Source organism: Zingiber officinale, chromosome 8A (genome assembly GCF_018446385.1).
Source record: "Zingiber officinale cultivar Zhangliang chromosome 8A, Zo_v1.1, whole genome shotgun sequence".
Taxonomy (NCBI): domain Eukaryota; kingdom Viridiplantae; phylum Streptophyta; class Magnoliopsida; order Zingiberales; family Zingiberaceae; genus Zingiber; species Zingiber officinale.
The window spans coordinates 12,806,851-12,826,754 of NC_056000.1; the positions used below are offsets into that span (position 1 = coordinate 12,806,851).

The 19,904-nt window shown below is 33.4% G+C and overlaps 2 protein-coding genes across 11 annotated transcripts; one reads left to right on the forward strand and one right to left on the reverse strand.

Moving 5' to 3' along the window:
• Positions 1 to 2,520: 2,520 nt before the first annotated feature.
• On the forward strand, positions 2,521 to 13,011 carry LOC122012535 (protein DECREASED SIZE EXCLUSION LIMIT 1-like). Of its 10 annotated transcripts, none has more exons than XM_042569104.1 (14): positions 2,521 to 2,734; positions 2,831 to 2,893; positions 2,977 to 3,045; positions 3,147 to 3,203; positions 3,348 to 3,574; positions 7,180 to 7,238; positions 7,336 to 7,429; positions 7,707 to 7,773; positions 8,065 to 8,147; positions 8,305 to 8,396; positions 9,183 to 9,289; positions 9,903 to 9,966; positions 10,440 to 10,638; positions 12,877 to 12,997. In XM_042569104.1, the coding sequence occupies exons 1-13, from the start codon at positions 2,601 to 2,603 to the stop codon at positions 10,536 to 10,538; spliced, it is 1,215 nt and encodes a 404-aa protein (XP_042425038.1). In that variant the 5' UTR covers positions 2,521 to 2,600; the 3' UTR covers positions 10,539 to 10,638; positions 12,877 to 12,997. The 10 variants fall into 10 exon arrangements, with proteins under 10 accessions (XP_042425038.1, XP_042425034.1, XP_042425032.1 ...); XM_042569100.1 differs by lacking the exon at positions 12,877 to 12,997 and adding an exon at positions 10,713 to 11,049; XM_042569098.1 differs by lacking the exon at positions 12,877 to 12,997 and adding an exon at positions 10,727 to 11,049.
• LOC122012534 (probable sodium/metabolite cotransporter BASS5, chloroplastic) lies at positions 12,182 to 17,467 on the reverse strand. Its single transcript, XM_042569097.1, has 8 exons — positions 17,092 to 17,467; positions 16,897 to 16,997; positions 16,487 to 16,617; positions 14,207 to 14,400; positions 13,882 to 14,134; positions 13,313 to 13,566; positions 12,921 to 13,003; positions 12,182 to 12,759 (listed from the first exon to the last, which is right to left on the reverse strand). The coding sequence occupies exons 1-8, from the start codon at positions 17,228 to 17,230 to the stop codon at positions 12,661 to 12,663; spliced, it is 1,254 nt and encodes a 417-aa protein (XP_042425031.1). The 5' UTR covers positions 17,231 to 17,467; the 3' UTR covers positions 12,182 to 12,660.
• Positions 17,468 to 19,904: the final 2,437 nt, after the last annotated feature.

A 19,904-nucleotide genomic window follows, 5' to 3' on the forward strand; every position in this document is an offset into this window, starting at 1 on the left:
TTCATAAGATAGATCTAAAAGTAACGAGCGTAATCATCAATAAATAAACATAATACCTTGACCCCTTTTGTAGGAATAGGAGAGAGTCTCCACACATCAAAATAGATAAGATCTGAAAGACTTTTAGAAAATGATAAGACGGTAAATTTGGTCAGTTTACAACCATTATAATAAAAAATATCAGAACTTTTTAAAGGTTCTAATACTCTTGTAGAAGTTAAAAACTACAAATGAAACGCTAAAACATAACTTAAACGAGTGTCACAAATAAATAGAAGATGAACGACTTAGACAAAAATATGATAAATCTACACTCAAAGCTATAACTTCTTGTACTTTGAGTTGATCCAAAACATAAAGTCCTTATTACCTACGACCTATCCCAATCAGCCTCTAAGATCGCAGGTTTTGAACGTAACAATTGGATGAAGAAAAAGAGATTAAGTGTCTAGACTCATATAATTAACTAACAGAAACAAGATTTAAAGTAAGACTCGGAATATAATAAACGTCAGTAAGAGATAAACAAGATGTAACAATTGAACCAATACTTATTAATGACATAGGAGTACCATCAACAGTCACAATAGATATAGATGAACTAGGAGAAAAATAAACAAAAGATGATAAATTAGATTACATATGATAGGAGGTACCATAGTCTAAAATCTACAAGGATGGAGATATACTTGAAATACCAAACGATGACAAATCTATACGAGAGGAAGCCGACATGGCGGGCGACTATGAAGTAAGGAATTGTTGAAATTGTTCTAACATATACAGATCATATTTTCATGAAGTATCTGTACGACCAGACTTGGTGGCAGAACTAATAATACTCAGAATAATTAAACTGTATGAATACATTGACACGAATAATGAGCAGGCATGGTGACAATCCGTGAAAATTGGTATCAGGATAACCCATGATCACACGAAGAAGACAGCACAAAGCGTCCGTGCCGAAATTGGTAGAAAAAGATCTCAGTGCCAAAATGGATAGAAAAGTATCTCGGTACCGAAATCGACAACACAGGGCGTCGACGGTGAAATTGGCAAAAAAATGACGTTGACGCCAAAATCAATAGAAAAGGACGTCGATGTCAAAATCGACAACAACAGTAAGAGAAAATAATAATAGGAAGTAGCAACAAGGGGCGATAGAAAAATTAGGTTAGAGAAAAATAATCATATTTTTGATATCATAAAATTTTTTTTATTAAATTAAAAAAATATTAGAAATATAAAGTATAAATATATATAAATATCAGAACATGTATCGGCATTAATTTATTTTAAGATCCACAAGGAATTGTTCAGAATACGATGCTAAACAGTTTGTATATAAAAATTAAGTTATTGTAGTTTAATATTGAATTGAGATGAGATACATCCAACGACAAAATAGTTAATGTATCCATTATGACCTTTTATAATGCCCACATACATGTCCATGTGACCTTCCTAGGTGTTCTTTATCACTATCATTTGGGGTAAATATGTGTAGTAAATAGAATGAAATGGAATTGAAATATTTTTTTTTTCTAATCTATTTTTTAAAAAAATCGATCTGATAAAATATTGATTAATTTGATTAAAAAATAAATTAATTATTTTTTTTAAAAAAAAATAATTTTTAAAAATAAAATTTGGTTTCGGTTTTAAAAATGGGGTCTAAAATTTCAATTTGATTAAAAATTTTGGTTAATTCAATATATTCAGTTTAATCGAATAATAAATTTTAAAATCGAATTTTAAAATCGAATTGAATTAATTATTTAAAAAAACTAAATTTTTGAATAAACCAAATTAAATTTTAAACTTAGTTCGATTTATTTTATTTTATTTAATTTTTACTCACCTCTAGTCTTTGCTATCATCTTAAATTGGGTTAAGTTAACTTAATCCTAAAATATATTTGAGTGTGGAACCAATTTTATATTATATCTATTAGGAACAATCTCTATGTTACATGAATATATAGATCTTATTTTGATATTTTAGGTGTTTAAATTTTATCCAATTAATTCAAAGTATATTCTAATTTAAAATATTATATAAAATGTTTTTTTAATAGTTTAGATGTCTTGATTTTACCTGATTAAAGGTAGATCATATTGTCTCTTAATTTATTTAACAAATAAATTTAAAATATAATTTATGTATATTGAGAATGTCTTTATTTAAATTTGAATTTGAATTTTCTTATTTGTTTCTAAATGTTTATAATCGTGTGAATGATTCGATGCTATTTTTTTTCGTTTTTCTTTTTATACTTTTCCTATTTTTCTTATGAAAATGCTCTTTACTATATTTGATCCTCTTATCTTGTACAATTATCCCTCCAAGTATAGTAATCTTTACTATATATTTTCTTTGCCTTGTGATTTTTATTTTTATTTTTATTTTGACGTTTCATCCGACTAAAATGATAAAGATTAATTATAAAATTAATTAAAAAAACATAGCCTAGAAAGGTCACCTTAAGTCCTTTTTGATTCAGTCGGACCTCACCATTTCAAACTTCCCACGACTGCGATCGGTGGTTTAGAGTCGGTTCTAGTCACTTCTTCCGTGTCCTTTGCCGGCAGCGCACCATGAGTCTCGTCAGCGCAAGAGGGGACGGCGGCAGACCGCGACCTCCGCCCGATCCGGTCGCGGTTCTGCGAGGTCACGGCGCTCAAGTCATGGATGCCTGTTTCCACTCTTCGCGGTCGCTTCTCTTCACCGGGTAGTCTATCGTCTTTCCTCTGCTCCGTTTTTTAATCCTCTATCTCTTCTCCGAAGGACGACGACCTATTCAACCCTAAGGTTCGTTCATTTTCAGTGCTGCCGATGGGGAGCTGCGAATTTGGGATACCGTGCAGCATCGGACGCTCTCCTCTACCTGGTAAAGCGTCTCTCTCGCGCGTTGATGTCATATGACCATCTTTTATGGAATTTCGTCATCTTGGTTCACTTTGAGGGTTCTAGGGCTCACGGCGGAGCGGCAGGCGTCTACAGTGTTGCTACTAGCCCTTGTATCGAGGATAAAGTTGTGAGGTACCTCTCATTATTTTGGTCTTATGACTCTTTCGTTCTCTAGTAATCTATCTGCACCGATCGGTGAAAGAGACTTATGAGCCGTTCTCTATCCTACGTAGTCAGGGAAGAGATGGGATGTGCAAATGCTGGCAGGTTGAGGAATCTGGTCTCTCCAGGTCATTGTTACTATCGCTTAATTCCTTGTTCTTATTTTCCTTGACTATTCAGTTTGTCCTGATGTTCAAAGCTTAATCCTCGTGCAACGTTTTGGAGCTGGTTGGATACAGGATTTCATACTGATAGAGGTATTATGTTCGCAGGGACCCTTTGGTTGCCTTTAGGACCAATACATATCACTTCTGCAAACTTTCTTTAGTGAAATCCTCTGCACCCGTGAAATTAGTGGGGCAAACTGATCAAACAGATTGCAAATCTGCTTGTTCCACTATAGGATATGAAGATCAGAATGGCAATCATGACTTGGAGAAGAGATATAGAGTGTCTCCAGAACACCATCCTGCTGAGACATCTTCAACCCCGATTGAAGGTTTGCTGCCTTTTAGTTGATGTCCTATTCTTCAGTGATTTAACTCCCATGCCTCCTAGCACATTGCTTTATTTAAGGCCAAAAGGAAGAGGAACCGGATACAGAAAAGAAATGTAGAAATCAAATTGAAAATTATATATATATATATATATATATATATATATATATATATATATATATATATATATATATTCAAGGTTCTAAAATTCACTTGGCACTAGTCGTGCGCTAGATCAATGCCTAGTGCCTAGGCCGCTTAGACGGGGACTAGGCACCATTAGGCGGATTTCACAGTGTCAACATAAATTACATAATAACACAATAACATCAAATTTAAAATTAGTTCAAAATTACACAACTAATAAATATCACAAATTTATTCTACATCTTCTTTATAATTTTTAACAACTTGTTCTTCATCGGACACAAACTCAATATTATCATTGTGATCCTCTTCTTCTTCAGATGCAAAATAAGTCTCGTGAAGTTCTCTCAATCTAGAGCTTCTTTGGGGTTGTCTTATAAAATGACGTTTCTAAAGGATGAGACTTTGGCCAACCTTCAATTTAATCGCTTCCAAGTCGCTTAGTTGAGGAAAGATCATATAATAAATTTTTCTTCAAATCGATTTCTCTAGCTTTTTAACTCTCTGATTTCTCATAAATGTGGGCTTCTTCATTTGCTATGATTTCTCTAGCTCTGGTTACTCAGTGTGATGAAGATAAAGTTTGGTGCTAACCACTAGGGCAAACCAATAAATCAATTTTCTTGTTGGACCAAAGTTTAGGGTTTATAAAATTTAAGCCCAATACAAAAAAAAAAAGTTACATTTTTTTTTAATTGAGCTATAAATTTAAGTCCAAACTTAAAAAAAATCATGAAAATCCTGAACTATTTCCGCCGTGCCTAGATGATTCGACCAATTGGTTAGCGATTAGGCCGCCTAATCTTGCCTGGGCACCAAGGTCGCCTAGGTTGGCTGACTAGCATGTTTTCGGTGCGGCTGGCTAGTGCCTAGCGCCTAGGCGGGCGTCGAGGCCGATTTTTAGAACACTGTATATATTGTATCACTACTTTGTTACTATTACTTGGATACTTCTGTTTACTATGAATTTTTGGAGTTTCAAAATTACTCTACTTGATTACATTATTGATCCTTTGGATTTGCACTTGCCGGTTAGCTAGAAATCTCGTCATCCTTAGTTATTATATCATTAACATTTCTCACCATCAAATTCAATTTAAAACATAAAATCCCTTTGATTTATATGAAGGATTCAATTGTGCCCTTTTATAGTTTATATAACGGAAAGTACAAGAGAAAGTGAAGGAAAAACGAACAACCAATAAGGAATTATATATTTATAAGAATGAGAAAAACTTAAAATACAATAGCCAAGAAAGATATTAAAAAAATAGTGAATGAAGCAAAGAATAAAACTTTTGAACGGTTATATCAAAAATTGAATACAAAAGAAGAAGAAAAAGACATTTATGGAATAGTAAAGTGAGAAAGAGGAAGATAAGAGATCTTATCCAAATAAGATGTATTAAAGATGAATGTAATATGATATTAATAAATGATGGAGAAATAAGCGGTGGAATTAGTATTTTCATCAACTTTTTAATAATGAAAGTTTAGGTGACCAACTTAACTTAAGTAATTTAAGTAGGTCAAATGAGTATAGAAATTTAAATTTTTATTATAGAATTCAAATTTTTGAAGTAGAAGAAGATTTAAATGAGATGCAAAATGGGAAAGTCGTTGGACTAGATGATATTTTGATAGAGGTATGGAAGTGTCTAGGGAAATAAAGTATTGAATGACTTACAAAATTATTTAACATGATATTAAAAATAAAAAAAATGTTTGATAGGGTAAGTACTTTAGTTCCCTTATATAAGAATAAGTGAGACATACAAAATTGTATAAACTATAGGAGTATTAAATTAATGAGTCGTGCCATGAAATTTTGGGAAAGAGTAATAGAAAAAAAGATTAAGGAGATCATGACGATCGAAATTCAATTTGGGTTCATGCCTGGAAGGTCGTCTATAGAATCTATACATTTTGTTAGGTACTTAATTGAAAAATATCGAGTGTAAGACCAAGATCTACACATGGTATTTATTCACTTTGAAAAAACTTATGATAAAGAGAATTCTAGAAAGGAGAGGTATTTGTATGAGGATGTAACAACCAGAATAAAGACTTCAAGCGGATTAATCGAACCATTTCCAATAAAGATAGGGTTACATTCCTATCTTTTTACACTAATTATGGATAAACTCATTGGACACATTAAGAGAGTATCGTGGTGCAAGTTGTTTGTAGATGATATTATTTTGGTAGATGAGACATGTGAAGGAGTAACTATTAAACTAGCATTTGGGCGAAAAACATAAAAGTGAAAGGTTTTAGGCTTAATAAAGTAATGTTGGAATATACGAAATTTAAGTTTAGCAATATTAAACGTAATGAGATAATTATTAAGATAGGAGATGACGAGTTGTCCGAAATTGAAACTTTAAGTATTTAAGATCATTTTTGCAAAACGATGGAGAATTGAGAGAGATTTCTTATATAGAATTCAAACAGGATAATTGAAATGGAAGAGGACATCAAGTGTTTTATGTGATCGTAAAGTATCTTTAAAGAAGTTGTACAAAATGGCTCTTAGACTTGTCATGTTATATGGTGTTGAATGTTGGATTATGACTTAAGCACATGAGTAGAAGATGAGAGTTGCAGGGGTGAGGATGTTAAGGTGGATTTGTAGACATGCAAGGATGGACAGAATAAAAAATGAGAGCATTAGAGAGAAGGTCGGAGTTGTATCTAGTTAGGTAAAACTCAGAAAGACACGTTTAAGATAGTACGGACATATACTTAGACAACTAATAAATGTTCCAGGTAGGCGATGTGAAACTATGACAAATATACACATCAAACAAGGAAGAGGAATACCAAAAAAGAGTTAGCAACAATAAACTCAAAATGAAGAATTTACTTTTCTTATCTTTGTTATAGAAGAGGATATTTTATGCATATCGACTGAAATCTAGGCCTATGTGCATGTTGATTAATTGTTAACTTTTGGAGTAAGATTGTCAGTTTTACATATTCAAATTGTGCCTCAAAGGGTATTATTCTCCCCGAACTCCATTTTTTGTTGGATACTCAGGCTGTTTTCCTTGTAGTTCATTCCATATTTGTTGTTCTATTTTGTGTTATCTCATGCATAGAGTTCAGTAGAAGGGTACAGTTCATATAATTGATTTCAATTAGTAGGGCTAACATGATAACGATCATAATATTTTGTGCTTTCATGTGCCTTTATTCTAGCACTTGACTATGGCGATCTATTAAAATTAAATGTGCTCCTAGTTAGAATGTATACACAAGTTAAACTTGGATTAAAGTTTTACTAGTAAATATTTTTCGACACAAATCTATGTTTCAATTAGAGGTCAATTCTGCATTACTAGTGGAGTGCAATAGTCTGTTACATTTGCATGAATAGTTCTTACTATGATTTTTTCTATTCCCCACCCTTCACCCCTACTCCATGAGAGTGTGTTACTTATGCCATCTATATGTTTAGGTTCTAACACAACTAGAGGACCAATGTTGATGGCTATAGCTGGTGAAGAATCTTATCAGGTAATTTTACAGGCTATTTCAAGTTTCATAATATCTTATTATTGTAATTTATTTTTGGCTTGTCTACATCTTTCCAAATATGTATCTGTATATATAGGTTGAGATCTGGGACCTTCATAATGGAGAGCGGTTGATGTGCTTGCCCCAGACATTTGATGACATTTCCACAGGGCATCCAATAAAACAAAGAGGTATGCAATGATTCTGGAAGTTTCTGCAAGGAGAAGCTTTTAGATGCCTTTTGAGTTTCTTTTTGCCCTTTAAATGATTGATTGCCATATCAAATTTTCAAATCATTTGCCAGGTTCATAGCTTTAAATTTTATTTTCATTTGATACCACAATGTTGTCATGCTAGAAGGCTATTTATTTCATGCAATATCTTTTCTAATCTTTTTTTTTTTTGCAAAATTTTCAGAGTCATATTACTTGAGTAACTGAGATTTGTTGATTTATTGGATCACCTTAGGAATGTGTATGGCTGTCCAAGCTTTCTCATCACTGGAGTCACAAGGGCACTTAAATATTTTGTCTGGGTGAGTGTTTGTATCTTCTTCTTTTTTTCTTTTTTTTTTCCCTTTTTTTTTTTTTCCAGGAATGAACAGGCTGTTGTATTATGCTGACAGACCTCAGCTGTGTGGAAACATTTTATTTCACTATGCATACATATGCCTAAGTGCTTTCCAATTGATCCATCCTGCACACTCAGCCTACTCATTAAATACAAACCACACACAGAATAATTTTGTCAAACATCAAAAGGTCCTGAGGAAGTATCACTGATGCTTCTAATAAAAAAAATTAATGTTTTTTTTCCCTTGTCACAGTTATGAGGATGGAAGCATGCTTTGGTGGGATATACGGAAGCCTAGGTCTCCATTATCTTCTGTAAAATTTCATTCAGATGCAGGTTAGTAATCACCTTTCGCCTGAATGAATCTTGCAATCCATTAGTAATTTTTTATTGTCTAGAGACAAAAACTGCACCCTGCATTCTATTTTGAGTAGCATTTCTATATATTAAAATTTTTGGAAGACCATTCTGACTCTTTTTTATTTTTTTTTAGTTCTATCTCTTGCAACTGATGGCTCATGCAATGGTGGCATATCTGGAGGTGCTGATAACCAAGTGATCTTATTCAGCCTTGATCATCAAAAGGTGTATGTTGCATTTGATACTGTTACTTGTTTCTCTGTATTTATATCCCTCCTTGTTATGATATTGGAAACTTGGTGATCAACCAACTGTATTGATTTGGATTGCCTTGGAGGTCTGTTTCATACTGCATTATCGAGCATGAGTTTAAATCAAATGGTATTTGCCTTCTAAGTCATCTTTACTCATTGTAATATTAGAATGACATATGGATAAGCTTAGAAAATAATATATGGCTGACCTGTTATGTTCTAACCATATCTGTGTAGGTGGTATAGATGGAGCATTTACCTCACATTCTCTTTATCCGTCCGTGTAAACTTATCTATTGTATCAAAATTTGAAAACTTATTCACTATTTTCCCTTATATTCAGACGTATGTGTTCCTCTTCTGGGACCATCCTGCTATATTTCCTACGTTTCTCCTTAATCAATAACCAGGTTATGGCATTACAGTTTAGTAGGTCAGGTCAAGGCACAAAAATCGATTCATATTTCAGGCTTCTGAACTTCATTTAACTTTCTTTAATTTATCAGTATTAATTTGTAATGAAGTGCACTACTGTTGTGGCATCCATTAAATTTTATGCTGCAGCAGAGCTAATCTTCCTGCCATTTCATGGTGCAACACAGACATGTTACTATGGCACTCTCAACTTTCTCTAGCTCTTCTATGATACACCAGTTTGAGATTGAATAACCTCTTTACAATCTGAACTTTTCTACTACCTTTAAACTAACGGTGGATTTAATTGTTCCTCAACAAGTTGTTTTTCTTTTCTATCCAGAGTGCCTGTACTATTAAGAAAGAATTAACTGTTGATCGTCCAGGAACAGCAGACACTGCAATACGAGCAGACAGTAAAATTGCAGCAACAGCCGGGTGGGATCACAGGTTAGCTGGTATCCTTGTTCTCCAAAATTATTCCTACGTTTTTTAAAAAAAAAAAATATTGATACTCTCGTGAAGGTCTTGTTGAGCAGTTAGAAAACAATATATACAAAGAATTAGTATAGCAAAGATGCTGATTTGGACATGGGGGATTATAATAAAATGAAATCACCTACTATTGTTGAAGAGCAATTAGGCATAGCTTCAACAAATGACAAAATGAAAGAAAATAGATTAAGATGGTGCAAAATCTTACAAATGGAATCGATCAAAAGTTCAGTGGTGGAATTAAATGTAGCTTATTCCAAATAGACAGGATTTTGCTTTTGTTGCATGTTCATGAAGCATCATAAATTATGATAATTTACCCTTCCTTAGTACCAGTGTGCAAAGGAGGAAAATGAATTCTTAAATAATCAGCATAATTGAAATCACATGAAGCTGTACATGTCCCTTCATAATGACTGTCAAGGTTGCCAAACTACCTGTAAATAGTTAAAATATGTCAATTCTGCTGTATTCTTAATTTTCATCACACTATATTTGCAATTCCCTTAATTTTTTGAGATTTTTTTGCACACTATGGTGCTTTATTATATGTTTTTTCATAATGCAGAGTGCGCGTATATAATTACCGCAAAGGGAACACTTTAGCAATACTCAAGTATCACACTGGTTTGGTATGGCAAAACATTATTCCGTTATCTCGTACTTTATCTACTGTTAAGGTCATCTATTTCTTTTCATAATTTTTGCACTTTTTAACTTTGCTTGTGAATGGCTGACTCATCAAGTATTATTAGTTTCTCTCCCAATTATATGTCATTTTGTTTATTATTAAAGCTAAGAGCATACTGACTGATCATATAAACATTTATACTGGTATTCAAAAGGAGACAATAATACCAGTATATAGATCATATCAATCTTTGTATGCATGATATAAAACATAGTAGTATTGCTATGCTTAAGTTATTATATGAAAGGAATCAATTTGATCGTCTGTAGGATTTTGGGCTCCTGTTTTGTGCTTTTGATCTTTTTCCAACGTAAATTCATCATTTCTTTTTGCAACACAATCTTTGAGGGGAAAAAAACAATTACTGTTTGCAAACAAAAAAAGTTCCTGATATAGTTTCCATTGTTCCCGAAGTGTAATGCAGTTACATTTTCACCTGACTGCAAGCTGATGGCATCCTGCTCAGAAGACTCCACCGTTGCACTATGGAATATTTATCCTCCTCGACCTTAATGGGAAATGTCTCTGTCCATCCAGTCCACTCTCCATTCCTCAACCTTGAGGATTGAGAAGTTGAAAAATCATGGGCCTTAGGGCAGTCCCATCTAAGTAGGTAATTCCGTGCCCACTAATCCAAGGACATTTTAATAATTGTAACCATCTGATTTACAAATATTTTATGCTTGGGTTTTCTTCGCAAGTTGCTGCTCAGAAGTGTAGATATGCATTGCATGCTACCTGATGGAAGCCGTGAATGCATATTAACTGATGCCATCTTGGACTCTTGTGATTCATGCTTTGCTTAATCTCAAGTTTTAAAATTGCATGCGAACTGGGGTGGTCTTCGTAGAGCATGATCTTTGGATTGTAAGAGGTTATAAATGGCCTAATCAAATCATTAGCGGTCGTTGATTGAGACTTTCATTTTGCTAACGAATGTCTTTGTAATTTTTTGTAGTACTTTTTCTTTATTGTTTTGAAACTGATATTCCTTATTGTTGAATGCCAATGCAAGTACTTCGAATGAAAGGGTAGTATAATAATTAGTTGTAGAGATTGTCATGGAATAAACTAAGAATACATTTTTTTTTTTATGCTTTGGTTGATGAAATAAATAGATATTTCATTTGCTTAGATAGATTATTCCATTCTTCTTAATAAATTCACTTTTTGACTTACAAGTCCCATTCGACTTTGTCCACCCAGAAAGTTTATTTCTTTTGTCTAATTTATTTTGTTATTGAACAAGAATGGATACTTTTGAAATAATAAAATAGATAAAGAACATTTTAAATATAACAAATAATTATTCTTTAATATGTGAATTAATAATTTAATTTTATTATTTCAAATAAAATATAAATACTTAATATAAAGAAATTAATAAGCTGAAAATAGTTGATTATATGAAGTAAACTCATCATTAGGATACCAGAAAAACCAAAATAATCATAATTACATCGAAACCGTTGATTTCGTAGCCTAGAAACACTGCACTAAATTAATCTCACAAGGTGGGCTTAGAATTTTAGGCATTCATATTCAAATTTATATCTATTGTGTTAATGGTAAAATATTCAAGTTATCATCCAGATATTTATGGTTCAATTTTTAGTTATGACGTATTTATAAAAAAATTTCCTCCAAATGAAAGACAACTAAAATGCTAGACTTCTGGATTGAAATTTCATTTGGAGAGATTTATTTAAGTTGACAAAAGGTGACTGCGTTGGCCTACACCCCAGTCAATTCATTCCAAGGTTAACACGGAGAAGGTACGTAAATCGGCTATCCTGAAATTTGAATCCCAAACTTCAAGTTAGTAGCATTTTATATACTAACCACTAGACCGTCCCAATTCTCAAAAGGACTTAGATAAATTTATTCAAAAATAGAGACTTTGTTGTCATTAATACTAAAGTTGAAGTTCGAAATAGCTAAGACATTTTATCTTGGCAGGACAGATGGTACACTAACTCTTCGTAGCAGCTAGACTAGGCATTAATGTTGCTTTCCACTAGGAAATTGCCATATTTTTGGAAGTTAAAGATATCTTTATTAAGTTTACTTTTTGTCATGAAAGATTAGTTAGTTAAGTAGATTTTGGATGAAATCTACTGCTGTACGACGTAACTAACTTATTTCTATGAATATGATTAGTATCATACAAGAGTCACTAGCTCTCTTATTAGACAGCCTTATTTCTAAAAGAAGAAAAGGTAATGTAATAGTTGCACAACACCCATGGTTGCAACACTAACACAGATTTCCTTGCTATCGCTAAAATACCTCTCTCAATTTCATCAACAGCTGGAACAAATTCAACATTTTCAACAATTGTACACTAGTGTATATCTACACTTGTTTGGGTCTTGCAAAGAAATCTAACAGCACTTATTTGGGTCTTGCTGCAATGCTCACTCCAGTAGCTTAAGATGGAACATGTCGAAAATTTAGAAACAGTAGGTGGCGAAGAACACAAGCTTGAGGTGACTGAGTAAACCAATTTCAATCCAAGTGTATAAAATGATTACGAGCCCAGAGATTGATTGCATCCAAATCTCTGGGTTGCTTTTTTCCAGTTTCATAATCTTAGAGACAGCCTCCAACAAGATATGCACAGGGTCTTCATGTTTTATTCTACATCAAGTGCACTATCAGGATTCGAATGTTGCTGCTTTCTCTTGGACCATATCATTACAAGCGCAAAACCCATCAACGACATCAAGACAACCTGCATCGAAACATAAACAGAATCACTAAATTTGCTTGGAATTTTCATCTATGATTTGCTTATTGTATATTTGTTCTGTTATTTTCAAATTTGAATACGTGTAATTTATGATCTCAGTGTCACAGTACTGTGATTTGAGGATAGGATAAGAAACTACTCACAGAGATGGCTGGAGGCACGCCCACAAGAGGGTCTTTGAAGAACTTATTCGCGAGTGCAAGGGCAAGAAGACTACTTTGCATCCCTGGATTAAAAAGGTAGATTAATGCTTAATTACACTTGGACCTCTTGCCATTTTAGTTACAATTTTTTACCTAATCAAATCACTACTTCGATTTTACAGGATAACATTAGGGTAAATTCAATTATAACTCTGACCATGCTGCAGCAAGATGATTGAATCAAAAGTTAGCAGAAAATACATATTACAGTATTGTCTCTAAACTAGAGATATTATTTCTACAGTTCAGAGGTACTATGCAATTTTACAACCTAGACAAGGACCAAGTGAGATTTACCAAGAAACACATAATTCAAAGAAATGTTGGTTTACCTGTCTCAAAAGATATGGTTCTTTGAAGTGATTTTACATCTCCTGACCTATGGAATAACATACCAGCTAAACCATAACCAGCAATAAATGCTGATGCATGGAATGCAAACAAGAGCAGCACCAAAGATACTCCAAAAGGGGAAATAATAGCCTTCATGTTTATTGCCAACGGTGAGCCAACACAGAGAGCAGTCACCAACACCGACAATGGAGGAAGAAATGGCTGTATTGCAGCACAGATCCTCGGAAGAAACCTTAATAGAGTCATGGGACAAATGTAGAAACAAGATTAACTCTCAACTTATGAATAAAAATGAAAAAAAGCTAGTCAAAGAAGGAATCCAAATTCATGAATCATCTTCAACTAACAAACTTTTCACCATTTCTTATTTCATCATATGAATACAATTTGCATGGATTGCTCTATGACATGATTTCTTTCCACCATTATTTACAGTCATGAATAACCCCTATACTACCAAAACCAGAAGAAGAAAAATTATCCAACGTTACAACAAGATTTTATAGTCGAGATGAATACGAAAAGCTGATTTAGAAGGCGGGGAAACCTGTTTAAAAGAAGACCAGCAGCAATAGGCGCAACTACAATCTGCATGATGCTGGACATCATTCCTTTAACATCCACAGGCAACTTCTGGCCAATAAGCAATAAAGATAAAGTTGGTGTAACAAGGACTGCTGTGGCTGTTGATAATGATGTCATGACAATGCTTAATGGGGCCATTGGTGGATCTGTCAGGAAAGTTGCGTAGTTTGAAAGTTGTGCACCACTAACACATGACACCAACATAATTCCGGCACCTGATTGAGAAGCAAAGTGGATAAGTGTTTTTAAGAATTTACAAGTAAACACTGAATATATACATTTGTCACCTAAAGGATTAGGGAGATTGAAAATAGAAACTGCAATGATGCCAAATAAGTATCCAAGAAGAGGCTTAATGATGAATTGCCCGACATATCCAGCTGCTATTGCATCTGGTTTCTTAAATGCTTCCACAAAATCTTTGGGACTGGAATTCACCCCAACTGCAAACATCAGAAAACCAAGTGCAGGTGCATAGTACCTGGACAACAATGAAAACAACCTCAGCGTAATTATAAAAAGTTCATGGTTAATGAACCAAAATTAAAGTACAAGAAGTAACAAATTTTGTAACAACCAAAATTAAAGTTGTCATGCATAATAAGATTCCTGCAAATGTTAAGTGATCTAGGTAATTCATTCTTCTGTGCAATCTAGAGTTTTGTTATGAAACCCAAATTTGAATAATAAAAATGATGGGAGTCGAACATAATAAAAAGTAGCGGTCTGCAATATTATTAAAAATAATTTTGTGGATAAGGATTATAAATTGATAAATATGGTGGTCACTGGTCTAGTCTACTGGATATATTTAGTCTTGAACATCATTTTCTCTCATCATGTCCCTATTGATTGATCTGTGATTTTACTTTGCTTTGTCGGTCTGCCACCTTGTGGGACTACAAATTTATTGTATTCGAAGCTCTCTGCCTTCGGTATGTTTTGAGTCTAGGCTGCCTACAATGTCCTTAACATACCATTGTGTGTTCTGACCTGGGCTTTGACTATTTGGAATGTAAAATTCCTTTGAATTTCTGCATTTTCTATTGGTTTTTATGTCACATCAGGCATCCATCCAATACATTTTTGTAGGCACGTTATGGCTTTGCAATCTCTGTAGGTTGCTCTCTTTTTGACTCTTAAATGAGAAAGTAGAGCACCATTTTGGGGCTTGCACACTTTCTTTCCAGATCTATGTACAGTTTCCACTTAGCCTCTGACATTTTAAAGGCCTAGATTTATAATCATTGCAGCTTAAGAGCATCATCCTTGCATTTTGCTTTGAATGGAGTTTGATCATCTTCCATGGTCCATCTATATTCTCTTCAGATTTGTCGGCTTGCTCCAATGGCTTCTCTCATCAGCTGCTGCAAGCTTCAAATGAGTTTTTTTCCATCTATCTTTAGTGATTTTTCTTTGTTCTTAATCTTTGGGCTTTTTCTTATTTCATTTTATCTTTGTACCCATTTTCGAAATGGAATTTATTTTGGTTTCAACCATTATCACCCACCCCCCTGAAAACTTAAATAATATTTTAACTTTCGCCATAGCCACTCATATTCTAAATTGTTAATGCAAGGTGACAAGCAAAAACATATTTTAATATTGGTATATAAAATCAAGAGTCCTTGTGTGATCATGTAATTCTATTAACTAAGATTTCATGTAGTAATCCTATTGGTGGTTTCATTAATCATAGTCCCTTGGAGATTATCATGAAATATCAAGCTTAAAACTTTCTGGAAATTTCTATTCCACAACAAGCTAGAACTAATGAAGAAATTGAATCCTAAGTAAATTCCTCTGCAACTTGTGATACATGGTTTGCAGAAACATCAATTTAAGCATCGTCCAGTTAAATAATATTATGACAGGTATCAACAAGAACCCTAAATGAATTCTTACCTTAAAATTTGATCTTGAATCAGATATTGGCAGGTAATAATTCCATCAACACGAGGATCTGACACCATATATGGCCACGAGCTAGACATTCACTAAACTTTTTATACAGAAGCTTATTAAAACTTCATTCTTCACAACTTATAAGACAGATCAATCATTTTGTTGGCATCAACCTAGTCCTAAAGATATTAAGATGAGTTGAACCTACAAACTAGGTTGATCTGGTATCACTAAATGTTTTACTGAAAGTAGGAAAATTTCTCATCATTGGGATATAAGCCATCACCAGTTCATGTAGCGCACACTTATTCAACTTCAAAATGATAACTTAAGATAATAATCTGACAAACTTCTATCTTGTATTTTATTTGTAATCTACATATGTTTTACCCAGCAATTGGTGGTTCTTTAAAATTTGAAATTGTGTAACAAATACCGATCCATGTTCAACAAAAAGAAACAATAAAATTATTCTATAACATTGGTCTAAATTTGTCTAAATTTACATGAAGATGAAAGACATGCAGCACAAGTTAGTCACTCTTTAACCATCTAAACATCTCACTGAATCAAAGATTAGATTTTTAAACGACTATTCCTTACAGAAGAGAGCCAACAATGTGGTAATATGCATACAGTTCTTATGTGCGAATATACATGACCTGTTTGTAAACCATGTGAAAGATGGTGGATAAATAAGCGCCAACACTGTACTTCCGAGTACGATGTGAGGGATAATGGAATTTGCTCCCTTGAGGATCTCCAATATGCTAGTTTCATTTCTTTGAACTGCCTGAGAGAAAAAAAGCAGCAAGGTAATCTACCAAAGAATAGTTTATTGCAAGAAAATGTAAAAGAGGAAAACAATCAGCATGAAGATCTTCTCTCGAGTTGATTGGGTAGATTTAGCTGATTATTAGAAAAGTATGAATATTCCGCTAATCAATTCAAAATTGCATCTTTTTAAAATCTCATATTGACAAGAGGCAATGGAAACAACAAACTACTTGCGCATCAAGTCCGAAAACTGCATCATTGTAAATTCATAGTAAACTGGAATCTAACTATAAACCTGTGACAGCACGAATCTATCTTCAGTTATTGGTTCGGACTCAAAAGAATCAGCCGCCTTAACCAAAATGAGTCTTTCCAACAAAGTACGATCGGCTTTCGCTGCCAAATCCATAAGAGTAAGGTAGTCAAATCAACATCAAGAACAAGGAAAAGAAAAAAAAATGAAAGGAACAATAAAAGATGAAGAACGTACCGCGTTTAAAATTAAAAGACCACGAACGGCATGAGACAGAACCAAATCCTATAATCGACGGATGAAGCAGAGGTCGGTGGCGAGCATAAACAGCTTGGAGACGCACAGGGGTCTTCAAGCCGAGCGCTGCGGGATTCATCTCAATACGGTTTATGCAACAACGACTTGGGGGAAAGGAAAGTGGTCCTTGATCTTGACTTCAATTAACCGGATCTGGAAGCCGAGGCCATGGCAGCGAGCGGCTAGGAGATCGATAACCGCCGTTGGAAGCGGATCCAGGGAAGAATGCCGATGAGTCGATGGATGAGTTGAAATCTACAATTCGGGAAAGCATTCGATACGTTCCGACTGAGAAGACTGGTGAACTCGGTCTACGGTTACTCTCTTTTGTTTTTTTATAGCATTTTTGTCAATTTTTTTAATAGGCAATTTATCGAATCGAAATATTCAAAAAAAAAGTGTATGTAAATATCAAATTTAATAATAGATGCATTTTTTTGACCTAAAATATTTATCCATTATTCTTGCTTCTCTCAAACATTACTGATAAATCATGGAAAATGAATAGTATATAACAAAAATTTAATTAATGATTTGGTTTGGAGTTATAGCGGAATATTTTAGAGAACAAGTGAGCCTTTTCATACATATCAAAATTAAATATGCATGGTGAGTATTTAAATTTGATAAATTGATCCTTTTATAAATTTTTAATCATATAATTAATATTTTTATAAAATTAATACACTAAGTTGTGTTTGGTTATCGGTAATGTAATTTAAGTTTGTAATGTATTAAACTTTTTAATGTAATGTAATATAATTAAGATTATATTATTATATTTGGTAAAAGACCTGTATGTAATCTTTTGATTACATGTTTTTTATTTGATGTACATTATTTTTTATAAGGAATATAATTTGTATTATTATAAAATCATAAAAATATTTTAGGACTTCTATCGGCAACGGCAAGCAATAATGGCAGTGGTATCGACAGGAAATGGACTAGAATTATATTTGACATTTAATTTTAGTTAAATATTAAGTTTGGAATGTAATTTGGATCTTTTGCAATACAGATTACATTATATTATAATTTTAAAATTATACCAAATAAAATAATTAATATTATAATGTAATCTTCATTACAATACAATACTGATTACTCCTCACCAAACTTAGTCTAAAGACTTACCAAATATAAAAAAATAATACCTGATTTTTAAAATTTGTTCTCAACTTAAAAAATAAAATAGTTTCTTCTTTTTCAAAGAAAGACTATGGAGTGGAGTAAGTTGCTAGTGGATTTTATTAGCGATGACGATTGACTAAATAGATTTAAAAGGATTTGGTAAAGAAGAGGTAGGGGATACTTTAATTATTACAACTTGAAATAGATTATTTCAAAATTTTCAACATCAAAACTTCACCAATTTCTTAATTGTTTTCATAATTCAGGTGTTCGAGATTGTTCATCGAGACTAATATTGTAGGTAGATGATCTTCTTTATTTGTATGATCATAATTTCATATTGTTATGATAAAACTCCCATCATCCAATTAATCTCATGGAGACTAGATAAGTCGCAGTGTATGCATTCCAAAGCTAAAGCTGTTTGGAATTCCTAAAAGTAAGCTCACAAAGAATATTACAACAGCATATGCCACCCCGAGGCCAAGCCTCACTGTCAGTGCCCATTCTTGCACCTTCTTTAGAAAGGAAAAGAGAGAGAGAGAGAGATATGATCGAGAAAGCATAAATCATAATGCCTCCTTCAGGTAGCTTTCTGCTAGTTCTTGATTCATTACTTAACCAAAGTAGAAGATGTACATTAGCACAGTTCTGATGCACTGCTTTTGATCATGCAATTAAGCAAGAGAATCTGAAGAAAATCAAATGGGCATCAGGAGGAAAGGAAGAAAAAAAGGAGTGCATGTTGTTGGTTGACGAATCTATACTTGTACTGTATTTGAATATCTCCATGGTATAATCTTTCTGGTGCTTGGCATATGCCATATATTTCTTCTTTGCTAGTTAGATCTTTCAACCATTCAAGAACTTGCCTTATAAAAGGACCCTGCAAGTGAGGAGAGTGGCAAAGCAAGGCAGAGACAGCTGAGTGAGGCAGTCTTAGGGCCTCCTCTCCCTTGGCAGGCTACGAGGGACTCAAGTTAAATGCATGCATATTGCATGGTTTAATAATTACTAGTGAAATTTAGTGGCCTGCCAAAGGAGAGTTGCCCTGTGACTGCCTGCAGCTTATTTTTAATTACAGCAAAAGCAATGGATCCTGCAAAATGCAAATATTACATCATGAATAAATACAGGTTAGGCTTTAATTACTTCCAGTGAACTATGTACTAATTCTTAAACTGATTAAAGTTTGTTGTCTCCAATATGGAGCCTTTTAGTTTTTTTTATTTAGATCTTGAAAAGAAAGATACAATTGGATATATAGTTTTTGTTGGTTGAGTAAAAGGCATGGGCTTGTGGGTGATCATAGTCTTTCCCTTATTATTTCTGATTACTGCTATGTGCTTGTCAGTGTTCTGAGAAGGATTATTACGTATAGTGATTGTCTGTGGTCGACCATGTTCAAGTTAAAGAATAAGGTTAATTAGATCTTCCTTTTTATCTATGATGTTTTTGGTTTGTGGAAAGGTTGGACAGTATTTATTGTTGGAAGTAAATGCAAGTTTGAGAAGATTTTTTTCCTTCCATATGTTTGGTTTGCACAATGAAATAAAGGACCAAAGAAATGACAATGTATAGGCATTCTTTAGTTTTGATCATGAAAGGAATATATATTT